General features: G+C 43.4%; 1 protein-coding gene across 3 annotated transcripts in view; it reads right to left on the reverse strand.

Annotated features, from left to right (window-relative positions):
• The window catches only part of CWH43 (cell wall biogenesis 43 C-terminal homolog), a 158289-nt gene that overhangs the window by 68900 nt on the left and 73572 nt on the right, over nucleotides 1-15817 (reverse strand). For all 3 annotated transcript variants that reach the window (XM_029587890.1, XM_029587881.1, XM_029587899.1), the window contains one exon: nucleotides 4879-5133. In XM_029587890.1, coding sequence (XP_029443750.1) covers nucleotides 4879-5133 — 255 coding nt within the window. The remainder of the gene's footprint in view (nucleotides 1-4878; nucleotides 5134-15817) is intronic.

Below are 15817 nucleotides of genomic sequence, written 5' to 3' on the forward strand. Positions count from 1 at the left end.
AGAATGGGATAAGCATAGAAATTAGGGGGAAACCACAGATCAACTGTGCTCCTTGATGCTGTGAAAAGTAAGTTGGGCAGACCAGATGGGCCTTAGAGTCTTCATCTGCTGTCACATTCTCCATTCTCTGTGACTCCTGATGCTGATTGTAGGGATGTGTATTCATTCGTCAATTTGTTTCATTTGTTTCGGCAGCACACGTGTATCTTGCAAATGGAGAGTAGGTACACAAAACTAATGATATGCGCTTATGTGGCCTGCCACCTACATACGAGCACGCCATCAGTTTTGCGTACCTACTCTCCATTTATGAGATACTCACATATCGCCGAAACAAATGAAATGAACCGACCAACAAATGCACATCCCTAATGCTGGGCTCCTGGCAGCCACAATCATGCAGACTCACTAAATGGCAGATGTAGCAACCTTTTTGAAGCAGTACAAAAAGTGCTTCAGTTTTTCCCTGCCTCTCTTTCATTGAAAATACTGGGCAGTTTTCATTGATAAATATGGAGCAATTTGTTCACTGGTACAAATGTTTTCAACATCTGCCCCTTGGTGTGCGCACACTGGTTGCGGAATCCATCTCCTTGGTGATATTCATATGCTGTGCAGTTATGAGAATTGTCACAGCTCTTTCCCCACTTACAAGGTTTGCTACTTAAGGGGGTCATTTTCAAACGCTTATCGCGTGTGATAGCATTCTGGGGCGGAGTCGGGCCGGCGAGGGGAGGTGTCGGGGTGACGAGGAGGCGGACTCGGCGGTGTCTTCGCTGGCGGCGATAAGGTAAATAACGTTATTGTCGCCAGTAACACACCCAATAGCACCACCTTTCACGGTGGCGCTATTGGGTGCGAAAGCCAGCAGCGAAAACACCGTGGTAGTGCAAAGGCTGCCGGCTTTTGCAGGCCTGCCCCCCCCCATCACCCCCCCGCCCCCCGTTTTCGCTGGATTCACCATTCTGCGCTAGAATGGTGAATCCAGGCCTAAGCATGTTACATTTAAGGGCTTCAAAGGGAGCAATTTGCAATACTGCCCACTCAGGCTCAAAGCTCATGATACTTGTACAAATTGTCAAGGATGAAACCCCTTTCAAAAATTGCCCAAAGGTATAACTGGGCCTTGGACTTTGCCCCTGTTTTTGTGTGCGGGTTTGCTATAGCGAGCGTACATGCGCATTATTCCCTACTGCTGCTCAAAGCACGCCCTGGGGAATGTCTAAAAATATGTGTGAATTGGAACCCCGCAGGGTATTTCTAGCTGTGTAAAGGGCGTATAATTTTCAGACACCCCTTTTCCCCCAGGTAAATTGATATTTATCCAGATAAAGGTAGAAATCTGAAACTGCAAACATCAGAATGTCTCTCACTGTGAATTCTGCGTTATTGACGGTACCCTTACTAAGAGACGGGATTTTCCCATCTCTTTCGCATGCAAGTTTTCTAGTCATGCATTCATTCTGAATGACTGACAATCTGGAAACATTACAACATGACCAGTGAAGGACTTAGAGCAAACACTACACAAACAATATTTTCTTTCATGGCTATGGTGACTAAGTCACCCAAAAAATCTGTAGAAACTCTAACTGGACCAACTCTGGTCTCAAAAAACTGCTTCACAATTTCAATTGCAGTATATTAGTATACAGAGATGCGTTATTGAATGAAGACTCTAACATCTTGTTTTTCCATATGAGTAAATTATATTGTATGATGTCCTTGTCATGTACATTGTCAGCTAATGTACATCAGTAAAACCACTTGCACGGTATGTGTGTGTGGATGCAAGAACATCTGAGTTGTATTAGGAGAGAGAACGTGGAGGCTCCTCTAGTTTCACTTTGGATTAGGGCCCAACATACCACTGAAGATCTTACTTTTGCGGTCTTAGAGAAACCTCAACAACGTAGTCAGGGAGGAGATTTCTCTAAGTTTTTCTTACAAAAAGAACAATGTTGCATCTACAGATGGCACACAGTTGTACCTAACAGTTTAAAAAAGAAATAGAATGGTCAACTTTTTATTAAAATACTTTATTGCAAGGTCTTGTGAGATACAGGTGATGGGGCTATGAAGGGAATTCTGTGCACAAAATTTTAAAATTCTGTGCAAAAAAAATGAAAATTCTGCACACAATATTTTAAAATTCTGCGTAATTCTGCATACTATATTTGTCATACATACATAGCCAAATGTGCAGAATGAAATAAAGAGCAGGTAGAAAATGGGAGTGAAATGTTAGGACAGCCACAGAGAGGTTATTCCAATAGACCTTGATGGCATGAAGGGAAGACCCTTCACTGAGACTTCAACAATGAGGAGTCCCAGTCCAAAAGGCCCATAGGATATAGCCAGAGTCACCTCATTGCAAATAACTACTGAACAATAACATGCAGGCTTCATGCAAAGTGTCAAGGAAGAGAGTACACACAGCAGACCCCGGCATCATGGGTGGGGTGGAAGGCATTAGGGAGCATTGCCCCTATTTGATCTCTAGTCTTCCTCCCCAACAAAAATCCTCACTCTGCCTCTCTGACCACAGGGGTAGAGCAGCCCTTCCTGCAGTGTCTCCCTTCTCCACTGGCTAAGTACATTCTAAGGTCTGAGCAGGCAGGGAACTATAACCACACAGGATCTACCAGCAGTGCACACTCACACCTCAGACTGAAATCAGCCAACAGGTAAGGCAGATGTGGCATGAAGTGCAGGACTCCTTTTGCCAACCAGAGGAAGGGAGCAGAACATTGTGTGAGGTGAGGGGTTAGAAAGAGATAGGATGAGGGAGGAATTTGAGGGAGGGCTGCATGAGATGGTGAGGGTGAAGTAGGGACAAGAGGATTGTGTATGGGAGTTAGAGACAGGATTGAATGGGAAGGGGTATGAGGATTGTACAAAGGCAAAGAAAGAGATAAGATCGCAGTGGGGAGGCAGAAATTGGACAGGGAGAAAACATCCCCTCCCCAAATAACTGGATTCCCCCCACCTGAAGCTTTTATGCTACAGTCAACCCTGATAATAAATAAATAAATAAAATATTAGAATAAAATAAAGGAGATCAACAAAAAATACCTAATAAAATAGTTATAGATTCAAAAAACAGACAAGAAATTCAAGCTAGTATTACTGCTTTAAGGATTAGCAACAGGTAAAACATTTTGTCAGAAGGGTCAATGCTTTCACTATTCTAAAGAAGCTGATATCAGAGGATATGGAAAATGTATGAATTATGTTTGTGAGAAGCTCAGAGTCACTTAGGTCTATGACAACTTCCCCTAGTTCAGTGATTCCCAACTTGGGGTCCATGAGACCATCCCAGGGGGTCCTCCAGAAGGCATGCAAGACTGGGGAGAAAATGAGTGGGCTGCTGCTACCTGTGATAAGCTCAGCTGCTGCCATAGGCCAGGAGAGTATGAATGGGGCCTATCACACTTTCTTTCTTTCCTTCACCCATCACCTTCACCTGGACCCCTCCAGAGTTGACCCCAGCATACTTCCCCTTCTTCTCTCCATAACCCTAGCACTCTCATTGCTCCCACCCCTTGTAAGTCAAAGCTGCATGATTTATGCATCCTCACTTTACCCTTAGCTAAGTGAAACCCAAGTTCTATTATCACAGCTGCACACTGAGAGGTAGATCTTAAAAACATACGCCGGCGCGAACAAAAGGGGTCGGCGCGCGCGTATGCCTTTGATGGTCTCGTGGACCCCAGAAATCGGAGCAGCCTCGGAGGGAACTTTCCTTCCACGTTCCCCTACCTTCCCCTATCTACCCCACCCCCAGCCCTACCTAAATCCCCCCCCCCTGCCTTTGTTGGGCAAGTTATGCCTGCTGGAAGCAGGCATAACTTGCGCGCGCCGCCTCGGCATCCCGGCACAGGCCGCAGTGCCGGGGGACTCGGGACCACCCTCCCGGCCCGCCCCTGAACCAGGGATCTCATAAGCATTTTTCCCTTTGAGAAACAGGTTATTGTTTTACTTTTTCAAAAACCTACATTATGCTGTGTCTATCATTTTCTGTAGGTGTCTGTAAGAATCATAAAAGAAAATAATAAAAAGTATAAAAAGAAAAGCAGGCTATAAGGGGGTACGTTGCAAAGCTTTTTATGTGGGTAAGCACTTGTTTACCTATGTAAAAAAAACCTTTTGAAAATTACTATTTCCCACCAGTGAGGGTAAAAGTGCCTGTGTTGTGAAGAGCATGCACAGTTTTAACTGTGGAGAAAAAAGGAGCAGGGCTAGGTTGGGGAAGGAAACTAAATGCAGAGATTTAATTCTGAAATCTTCGTGCACACTTTCATGCATATATGTTTGCACCTGCTTCAGAGCAGATGAAAAGTACGCAGGAACAAAAGTACCGGCTTTCCACCGCAGCCCGAGTTTTCAAAAGGAAACTCCACAGGCAGTGGGGTCTGCAGTGCCAGGGATGATTTCCTGCCAGGTCACACCAAGTTGCCAACCTGGAACTCTTTGTGAATTTGCTGCCTTTTCCCCATTGCAGCTGGATTAGAAGGTGGAATGGTTTCAACCTTCAATTATGAGAGCAATTCTTAAATAGCTTTGAAAATTGCCCCCCCCCCCCCTTACATATTCAGTTTAGATCAAAGTTTTATACAGTATGAATAATTCTGAGTGATATCTATATTTCTTTTATTATGGCATGAAAACTTGAACGAGAAGTGTGTGGTGGGTCCATGAAACTTTTTGAAGTTGAAAAGGGGTCCGTGTTCCCTGAAAGGGTGGGAACCCCTGTCCTATCTCATTTTTTCTACCTCACCACTGCAGACTGCTCCTCCATGATCCATTGCTGCATATTCCCTTTCCAAGTGCACAAAAGTCACATGGTTTCCCCAGTGCTTGGTTTTGCATACGTACCTAAAAGAAGATAACTTCTCTCTCTAGTATAAACACCTCCAGGAACAAACTTGAAAGCTGTGCACCAGACGCAGAAGAACATTTCCAGCAGGTAAAAAAGCATGGCTGTGCCCAGTGCTTTCCCAGGAGCTCCTGAGCTGATGAGACGTCCAGCTAAGCATGGCCACAGCGACATGGTGAAAATCGCCAGAACATTGCCTGATATGAAAGCTCCCTCTGACTTCAAGTAGAGGAGACCAACTATGGACACTGCCCCTGGAATAGGAACAAAAAAAAAATGATGATGCACTCGTATCAGGATCAGTGACCTACATCCTCTTTCATCTGATTTGTCCAGGGACAAAAATGGCTTCCCATTAAAAAGGTCTCCCAAATACTAGGGAGGGCAATTTTCAAAGCCAATTCTCACAGGGCTTTGCCCAAGGAAATGGGGTCTTTGAAAATTACCTAGCCTATCTGCATTATGGGCTGGATTTTAAAAAGGTTACGTGTGTAACCGGTCTAACGCACGCCGGGCCGATTTCAGAGCGGCCCGGGAGGGAACGGGGGAAGGCAGCGCACCCCCCTTGCGTGTGCCGACCCCTGATTTTATAACTTGCGTGCGCAAGTTATAAAATTGGGTGTACATGTGCGTGTGCCGGGTAGCGCGTGCACATGTACACCCACGCGCACCTTTTTTAAATCTACCCCTATATGTGTAGTGCCAAGCCTGGAGGTGAAGTTGGAGCTGGTCACTACTACTACTACTACTACTGCTATTATTACTATACTACTTAAGATTTCAATAGTGCTACTCGTCGTATGCATTGCTGTTCAAGCAACACACAAGTGATATTCCCTACTCAACAGAGCTTGCAATCTAATAAAGACAATCAGACAATTGTTAAAATTAGTTAATGAGCCTGAAGGTGAAGCAACAGACTTAAGATTTGAAAGCAGCTTCAAAAAGGTGGGTTTTTGTTTTTAAACAAGGTGAGAGAAGGAGCATAATGCACCAGCTCAGGAAGTCTATTCTAAGTACACAGTACCACCAGGTGAAAAGCAAGGAGTCAGGAACTGGTGGTAGAGGAGAAGGGCATAGATAAGTGTGCCTTGTCTGATGAGCAAGAAGAAGGTTGTAGAGATAGATAAGAAAGGAGAGATAGTGAGGAGCTGCAGAGTGAATACTTTTGTAGATGACTAAGAGGAGCCTGAACTGTATGTGGGAATGGATAGGGAGCCAATGCAGTGATTTCAGAAGAGGGATTATATGGGTGTAGTGACTTTGGTGAAAGATAAATCACACAGCTGAATTTAGGATGGATTGTTGTGGAGCAAGATGGATTGCTGGGATACCTGTGAGGAGCAGGTTGCAATAATCTAAGCAGGAGGAGATGAGAGAGTAGCTAAGGCTTCTGGTAGTGTGTTCAAAAAGAAAAAGATGGATTTTGGTGATGTTATAGAGCAGTGGTTCTCAACCAGTGTGTCACCAAGGAGCGGAAGGTGTGTCACCAAAAATTTGACATAGCAAACCTAAACTTGCTATAACAGCCACATGTGCTTGCTGCTTGAGGAGAGTGCACCGCTCTCTGTTGCTGCTTTTCCCTCAACCCTGGCAATCATTGCCACCACCAATCCAAGCCAGAAATGTTGCAGGCATCTGTATCCTGCACTGCCATCCTGCCGCACCTCCCCCCTCCTGCTTCTTGGAGTTTGTTTTTTCTCTATTCTTGTTTCTAATTTATGGTCTTTTATTCTGTCTTAGATAAGGGTCAGTCTGCATTCTGCATGTTTGATAGAGGTGAGGGATTCTGCTAACCAGGATGTAGATTCAGTGTAGGAATCTAGAGCAGTCTGGCTTGCTTTGTTTTTCCAATAGTAAGGGTACTGTGTTCTATATTTGCAGTCTTGCTTTTTCATAGGTAAGGTTGTTGCTGTTCAAGTCCTGGGTGTTGGTACTCTTTATGGTATGGCTGGTATGCTATATAATTTCTAAATGTCTTTTTAGCAGGTTTCATGTTATTTCACAAAGTGACTGGCAGGGAAGGGATTTTGAAGTCCTATTATTGAGGGGATATCAGAATTTGAATATATTTTTTGTATGGTGAGTTGAAAGGAGAAATTTCCTAACTCTGCTCTGTATAAACTTCAGAAGAGTTCAGAACTTCCTGAGGCTGATAGTGAAATGCATGAGAAAAACTATGCATCAAAAAACTGTGTACTACATATGCATTTCAATCCTAGATTTCTCACTAATGCAGTAATCAAAGATTATACTTTGTTTGAAAGATAAGAATTTCAGTCTTAGCTATGTTGAGTTTAAGATGACAGTGGGACATCCAGGCAGCAATGTTAGACAAGCAGACTTAGATCATGGTTTGGATTTCAAATGAAATTTCTGGTGTAGAGAGGTAGATCTGTGAGTCATCAGCATAAAAATGGTATTGAAAGCCATGAGAGGAAATCAGAGTACCAAAGGAATTAATATACAGAGAAGAGATGTGAGCCCAAGCACATCAATTGATAGTGGGATAGCAGTAGAGGAAGATCCACCAAAGGAAACATTAAAAGTATGATGGGAGAGGTAAGAAGAGAACCAAGACAGGAAAGAGTCCCAAAATACAAGTGAGGACAGAGAGTATCAAAATATTTGGTGGTGATCAGCAGTGTCAAAAGCTGCAAACAGGTTAAGGAGGTTAAAGACCAAATAAAGACATTTGGCATTAGCCATAAACAGTTTGATGCTTTGACAAGTGTTATTTCAGTTGAATATAGAGGGTAAAAAACAGACTGGCATGGATCAAATGTGGATTGAGAAGCAAGAAAGTCAGACAGCAGTGGTGAACAGCACATTCAAGTATTTTGGAGGCAAAGGGGAGAAAGGAGATGGGATGATAGTTGGCAGGAAAAGTAGGATCCAGTGAGGATTTTTTAAGGAGAGGTATGATCACAGCATGTTTGAAGGCAACAGGAATGGTAGCAGTGGACAGTGATAGATTGAGGATGTGACAGATGGAAGGGATGACTGCAGTGGAGATAGAGCTGAGGGACTGGGTGGGAATAGGGTCAGAGGAACAAGTAGTGAGTTTGGAGGAAGAGAGAAAATGGGCAGTTTCCTTCATTGTGACTTCAGGACAGATGAGAGTGGCAGAGATTAGGGAAGGATAGAGGAAAGAAGTGGGAGAAAGGGAGATAAAGGTGACCTTGTTAAGAACTCAAGACTAATTTTGTGAATTTTGTTCTGGAAGAAGTCAGCCATAGTCTGGATGTCTTGGAATATAGGGAAAGAAGATGTAAAGACATTTCAGTGTGGCAGCAATCCATTTTACATGGGGCTATCTGGACCTCTGCGTCACACTGAAATGTCTTTACATCTTCTTTCCCTATATTCCAAGACATCCAGACTATGGCTGACTACTTCCAGAACAAAATTCATATATTATTATTATTTTATTTATTATTTAAAGGTTTTTATATACCGATAGCCGTTTGCACATCGTATCGGTTTACAGAAAACTAAAACTTTTTGACAGTGTCATTAAACAGAATTTTTGGCACTGCCATTACATAGAACAGTAAACTTTGCATACAATAGATAAACATCAGCAAACAGAAACTGGGTAACTATTTACAGGGAACGAAGGTTCCTAAATTGGGAGCAGATGAAGGAAAAATTAACAAGCGTACATTGTGAAGGTAATACATGTAAAGCACTGTAAATATATAATGAAATAAACGGGGAGAAGGGAGTTGAGAGAAAAGTCAGCAGAAGCACATTGTAAATGGTGATACAAGGAATGCATTATACACCGCTTGGGGGGACATCAGGAGGATGGTTGTTGAGGGAGGGGTAGGCCTGTAAGAATAGCCAGGTTTTTAGCTTTTTTTTGAATTTGGGAGTAGATGTTTCAATGCGCAAGTCTGGGGGCATAGAGTTCCACAGGGTGGGGCCGGCCAGGGAGAAGGCTCTGTTCATTGTGGAAATAAGTTTAGTGGATTTGATAGAGGGGGTACGGAGTGTCCCTTGGAGGGCAGTACGGGTGGGTCTAGTGGATGTACGGGTAAGCAGAGGGGGGTTGATCCAGTCAGTATTTTCGTTTGTGATGCTTTTATGAATGAGGGAGAGAACTTTGAACAGGATACGGGACTGTATTGGTAGCCAGTGGAGTTCGATGAGGGTAGGCGTAATGTGGTCACGTTTCCTAGAGTTAGTGAGGATACGTGCTGCGGCGTTCTGTAGGAGTTGCAACGGCTTAGTATGTGTAGCAGGGAGACCAAGGAGGAGTGCATTACAGTAGTCTATTTTGGAAAAGATAATAGACTGTAGTACTGTATGGAAGTCAGTGAGGAATAAGAGGGGCCAGAGTTTTCTGATGGTTTGTAGTTTGAAGTAGCAGTCAGTAAGGATAGATTTAATGAAGGGTTTGAAAGAGAGCTGGTTGTCAATGAGGGCGCCAAGGCTGCGGGTGTGGGAGGGGAAGGGCGTGGAGGAGTACGCAATGGGAATGGAGGGAGAGGGATGCTTGTTAGAGATGATGAGGAGTTCAGTTTTTTGTGGGTTAATGGCAAGGTGCATGTCAGTGAGTAGTTGGTTGATAACCGTCAGGCAGGATTCCCACTTTTGTAGAGCAGTGTGGAGGGAGTCAGTGAAGGGGAAAAGGATTTGGACATCATCTGCGTAGATAAAGTGTTTGATGCCAAGATTAGTGAGGAGGGTGGTAAGGGGGAGCATATAAATGTTAAAAAGAGTGGAGGAGAGAGAGGAACCCTGGGGGACGCCTTGGTTAAGGCTAACTGGGTCGGATTCATTGTTGCCAGTGGATACTGTATAATGGCGATCTTGTAGGTATGATTTAATCCAAGAGAGGGCAGTGCCGGAGATTCCTATTTTACTGAGAATGTTGATTAATATGATGTGGTTAACAGTATCAAAAGCTGCAGATATGTCTAACATAGCAAGGAGAAATGAGTTCCCAGTGTCAAATCCTTTAATAATGGTATCTGTCAGGGATAGCAGCAGTTTTTCAGTGCTCAGGTTTTTCCGGAAGCCATATTGTGTGGGAGGGAGGATGTTGTGTTGCTCTAGGTGGTCAGATAGGCAAGAGTTGACTAATTTTTCCAGGATTTTGGATAGGAACGGGAGATTAGAGATAGGTCTGAAGTTAGCTAGAGTAGAAGGGTCAAGGCTGGGTTTTTTCAGGACTGGTTTCACAACTGCCTGTTTCAGGAGTGTAGGGACTGTACCTTGCTCCAGGGAGCAGTTGCAGATGGATGAGAGAGGTTTGGCGATAGCTTTGGGAATAGAAAGGAGAAGTTTAGTAGGAATGGTTTCAGAGGGGTGAGAGGAGGGTTTCATTTTTTTTAAGATGTTTTCAATTTCAAGGGAAGAGGATAAGTCAAAGGATGAGAGGGTAGTGGTAAGATTGAAAGAAGGCAGTTTCACCATGTTTGGGTTGGCCGCAAAGCGTGCAGTGAGAGAGGACACTTTGGTTTGGAAGAAGTGAGCAAGGTCATTACAATGTTTTTTTGTGGTGGGAGTAAGAGGTTGAGTGGGGTTGGAGCTGGTCAGGTTTTTGTCATGGTGAAGAGTGCTTTGGGATTGTATTGGAACCTGTGAATCTTTTTGGCATAGTATTCACGTTTAGTTGAGAGTGTAGTATTCCTGTATTGGTGCATAAGTTGGTAATAGGCGGTTTTGGATGCTGCAGAGGGGTGTTTGCGCCATTGCCTTTCTAAGGTTCTGAGACGGGTTTTGAGGTTCTTGAGCTCTGCAGTATACCATGGTTTCCTGTTTGGATGGGCAGGTTTAATGGTTTTTGTAGTAATAGGGCAGAGCTTGTTAGCTATGTTGAGGGTGATGTCATGCCATGAGGTGAAGGCATTGTCGGCTGAGGAGATGTCAAGTTGGTTGGATACATCTGAGCAGGCCATAGTGAGGGTGTCGAGGGAGCAAGATTTACGGTATTTGAAGGATTGCGCTTGGGTGGGGGCAGGGGGGGAGGACTGTTGAAAAGCCAGGGTGGTTTGAATGATTGAATGGTCGGACCATGGGATGGGGATGCAGAGAGGGGAGTTGATGACAGTGAGGGGGCTGTTGATGAAGATGAGGTCTAGGGTGTGGCCGGCCTTATGAGTTGGGGAGTGTATGAGTTGTTTGAAACCCATGGCTTCAAGGGAGGAGAGGAAAGCATCACAGGCAGGGGAAAGAGGAGTGGCATCGACATGAAGATTAAAGTCACCAAGAATTATGGTAGGGAGGTCTGGGGGGAGAGAGTCTGCAAAGAATTCGATGAGAGGGGAGGAGTCATTTTCTAGCAGTCCTGGAGGGGTGTAGATGAGACAGATTTGGAGGACGCTGGATCTGAATAATCCAATTTCATATTGTTTGGGGAGGTTACAATTTATGGCGGAGAGTTTATATTCTTTCTTTACAGCGAGAAGTAGACCCCCACCTCTCTTCTTTTTATATATATATATATATATATATATATATATATATATATATATATATATATATAAAAGAAACTGCTTGCCTATATACAGTGAAATAATATAGTTGCAGCTTTCCTTAGTGAAGGAACATTGCAAGTTAAAGAATGATAAACTGCCTTGTCTAAGGAAATCTATAGTTGAATACAAGCCCAGATAAGCTAGAAGAGATTTTGTAGCTTAGCTATAAGAAACTGCCTTGAAATATTATAGCTAAAGTACAGAGGATGCTCTTAAATATGTAATGTACCCTACGGTCACATTACTAATAGGTCCTTACTGAATTCCAGTTCTTAAAAATAGAGCAGTGCATGTTAGAGAAAGGGGAGAAACCATTCTGTACAGTCCCTCCCTTTGAGGGTGCTGGGATGGCCACAGCCTCCTGAGAGTTAACAAAAGCAGCTTGTAAGCGTGAGCTGTGGGGACAGTCCTTTTAGCTTTGCTAAGAGATAAGAGATAGTGTGGAGTTTTTCCTACATTGTATTTTCAGGCTCAGTCAGATGATCCAGTTAAACCTTGCCTGAGAATCATGATCAGGATTGGGAGGGTATTCCTTTTCCAGTCAACTCACTGGCTGGTTGGGATTTTTCCCTCTGGGTTGTTTTTGGGGTTTTAACATTTTTGTGGTAGGAGCCTTGTGAGACATCTGGATTTCTCGTGGGCATGGGGTTTGGGAAACCCCATGTTTGGGCCACCTAGGGATAGGGAAGACCTGCCCTTTAGAGGTGGTGACCCGCAGCCAGGATCAACTCCGGTGTTAATATCAGTTTCTGGGATAACAAAACTTTTGGGTTAGAAGAGCTAGAAGGAAGAGTTTTGCTGCCCCTTCTTCCTGCTCTGGTAAGGAACATCAAGAGCTGCATGTTCCCGAGGATCCCTTTCCAATTTGGGATTATTGAGAAATCTGTGAATAAGATTGAGAAGGACAGAGGAGAACTGTGAGATAAACCAAATTTGAGTTACATCTGAGGACTCCCAATTAGAGTCTTCACCCCTGGGAAGAGAGATAATTAGGATTCTCTGCAAAGATTGTGTAATTGCATTTTGGTCAGCTGGAAGGGGGTTTTTTTTCTGTCCCAACAAGGATGCCCCTGCCTACTTGGGAACTTCATTAATTCAAGCCCTGGAAGGTGAGTGGTTTCCCTTGCCATGGACCCTGATAAAGAGACCCTTGCACAGAGAGATAAAATAAAGTCAGAACTGTAACAGCCACCTGTGGAAGCCAAAGGAATTGTGTTAATTTTGCCATTTATTCATCTGATCACCCATTATTAAATGTTTTGATTTTGGACACTAAACCCAAAGTCTCCTGTGTGGTTTATTCTGGCACCTACAGCTTCCACAGTGTTGGGACATTAACCTCTCCCAGAGAACACAAAGTAAAGTCACCCCTGACATATTGGGTCTTGAAAGTACATCTTTCCTCCCACCTACAAAGCATCATGCCATGGAAGTAAGAGAGTCTGTGAGAGAGTTAGACAGTGAAAGGTTCCAGCCCCAGAGAGTAACAAATTTTTTTATGGCCCCATTGGGTTGCAATCTGTACCTGGGGATGGGATTAAAAATATTACTCTGAAATATTTTAGAAGAAAATGCTTTGCTTTTAAGAGACACTGTAGTTCAGAAAAGAGAAACTAGTCACTATATTCAGAAATAAGGAACTATTTTCAAGCCTCAGTATCAGGCTGATATAGTACAGTGTGCTCTGGCGGAGCGCACTGTTAACCCGCAGTTGATTGCGCGTTTTCGATGCACTAGCTTTACCCCTTATTCAGTGCCAAGCCGCACATTTTATTTTCAGAAATTAGCGCCTACCCAAAGTTAGGCGTTAATTTCTTTCGGCACTGAGAAAGTGTACAGAAAAGCAGTAAAAACTGCTTTTCTGTACACCCTCAGACTTAATATCATGTTGATATTATGTCAGAGGTCCCAAAAGTAAAAATAATTAAAAATAAAAAAATTTAAAATCAGCCCGCGGCTCGCAGGTTGAAGATCAGATGCTCAATTTTGCCGGCATCTGGTTTCCGAACCCGTGGCTGTCAGCAGGTCCATGAACCGATGCTAGCAAAATTGAGCGTCGGCTGTCAAACTAGCTGACAGCCATCGCTCCTGTCAAAAAAGAGGCGCTAGGGACACACTAGTGTCCCTAGCGCCTCCTTTTACTGTGGGCTCTAATTAGCATATTTTTATTTACTGTATCACGCACACAGGACACTGGCCTGTGCGCGCACCGGGAGAGCGGGTGCTCGCCCACTCTCCCGCATTTCTTTCTGTATCGGTCTGTAAGTGATAATACTAAAAATGTGTACATGACTTTTAACAGATAGTTGTTGGACCCCTGTATTTCCTGGTTGGGGTGGTGGCTGGGTAGCAAAGAATAAAGAAAATAGAACTGCACCTGCGTAAGGCCAGATCCAGTTAAGGAAGCAAGAAAAGAAGATCACTGAAACACAAAAGTGGAACAGATGAGAAGAGATCTGAACAGATCTAACCCAAGCACCGAGCCCTCAAATCCGGGAGTATACATGTCCTATTCTCAGCAAGGACCACTGGAGTTGCTGTACCTGTTCAAAGGGGGCTGGAACAGGAGACCAGAGCTCACCTGATTACACTTGATAACCCCGATTGCTCAGACGAGCAGCTACCGAAGACTTGTAAATAGTTACTCTACTTCATTTCTCTCTTGGCCATTCTCAAAAGTGGTTCCATATAATCACAATGATGCTCATCAGTATATAGTTGTTGCATACATTGTATGTTTATAATCATTGCCTTTTTCAGAATATATATATATACTCATTTGCCAGTATCTCGCTGTGTGTGTATGGTCTTATTTCTGCCAGGTAACACAAGACAACAAAGCTACTAGACTGGGCCAAGCAAGTACACTCATATTTATGAAATTTCAACAGTACACGTGCATACTTTCAGCTGGAAAAGTATGGCAATCACATGCAAAGCAACTGCAAAATTGTGTGGGTACGTTTTACTGGTCCATTTTTAAAAGGAATAGTTTTGCTTTTGAAAATTGGTATAATCTGAGGGTAAAAAGTACTCGGGAACTTTCCACTTAGGAACCCATTCTAAAAGTTGCCCTCAAAATGTTACGTAGGAATAAAGATGGCACAGCTTTCAAAATAATTATAAGGTCTATAGTCAAAAGATTTGTCTGGGTAACTTTGGGAATTACCTGGACAAATCCTCAGTTTCAAAAATCCCACACTCTCCCACTCTCCATTTAAATGTTGTCTGGGATTTTCATTATCCGCAAAACATTTTATCAGATAAAAAAATGGTGGGCTTAAGTTTATCCAGTTAGCACAGATATGCAGCATTATCTAAATAAGGTTATTCATGTAAATCTGGTCATGCTGGAGGGCTGACCTAAAGTTATCCTAGTCTTTGTAGGCAGGGGGAAAGATGTACTTTCAAGGCCCAATGTGTCGGGGTTGACTTTACTTTGTGTTCCCTGGGAGAGGTTAATGTCCCAACACTGTGGAAGCTGTAGGTGACAGAATAAACCACACAGGAGACTTTGGGTTTAGTGTCCAAAATCAAAACGTTTCCTGATGGGTGATCGGGTGAAAAAATGGCAAAATTGAAACAATTGCTTTGGCTTCTACAGGTGACTGTTACAGTTCTGACTTTTTTCTCTATCTGTGAAAGGGTCTCTTTATCAGGCTCCATGCCAAGGGAAACCACTCACCATCCAGGGCTTGAATTAGAGAGGTTCCCAAGTAGGCAGGGGTATCCTTGTTGGGACAGAAAAAAAACCCCCTTCCAGCTGGCCAAAAATCTATTACACAATCTTTGCACAGAATCCTAATTATCTCTCTTCCCAGGGGTGAAGACTCCAATTGGAAGTCCTCAGATGTAGCTGGGTATTTTTGGCAGAATGCAAATCCAGTTATGTTCCTCTGAATATCAGACTAATGTAACTGTACCCAAATAACTTTCCCGCTTATTCAATATGGATCTCTGTATATTAAGGACCCATGAACTAAAATCCCTAGCATGTACACTAACGTGGTCTAATCCTTCTTGTTCATAACCAAAGATAAGCAGTGGCTTTCCCAAGTCTATTTGGCTAATAATAGGAAAGCTATTGTTTATCCATGGTTATGAGTAAGAAGGACTGTACCTATTCTTTGGGATCATACCAGGTACTTGTCACCTGGATTGGCCACTGTGAGACAGGATGCTGGGCTTGATGGACCCAGTATAGTTATTACATTATCCTGTCCCCATGGAGATAGGTGGCAGGGTCCTATTTCCTCATATTTGTGGCCTATTGGCTGAAATTGAGATCCTGTAGACGGAACCATTCTCAGCTCATGAATAAGATCATGCACTTAAATTTTTGCCAGAAAGTGCAGGTTGTGGTCAGTGGGGTCCACTCTGGTAAAGGAACAGTGACCAGGATTTTATAAGTTGAATTGCAATTAGGCACTAGGCAGTGTGGGTTGAAAAA

This window comes from Rhinatrema bivittatum, chromosome 1 (genome assembly GCF_901001135.1).
Source record: "Rhinatrema bivittatum chromosome 1, aRhiBiv1.1, whole genome shotgun sequence".
Classification (NCBI taxonomy): Eukaryota; Metazoa; Chordata; class Amphibia; order Gymnophiona; family Rhinatrematidae; genus Rhinatrema; species Rhinatrema bivittatum.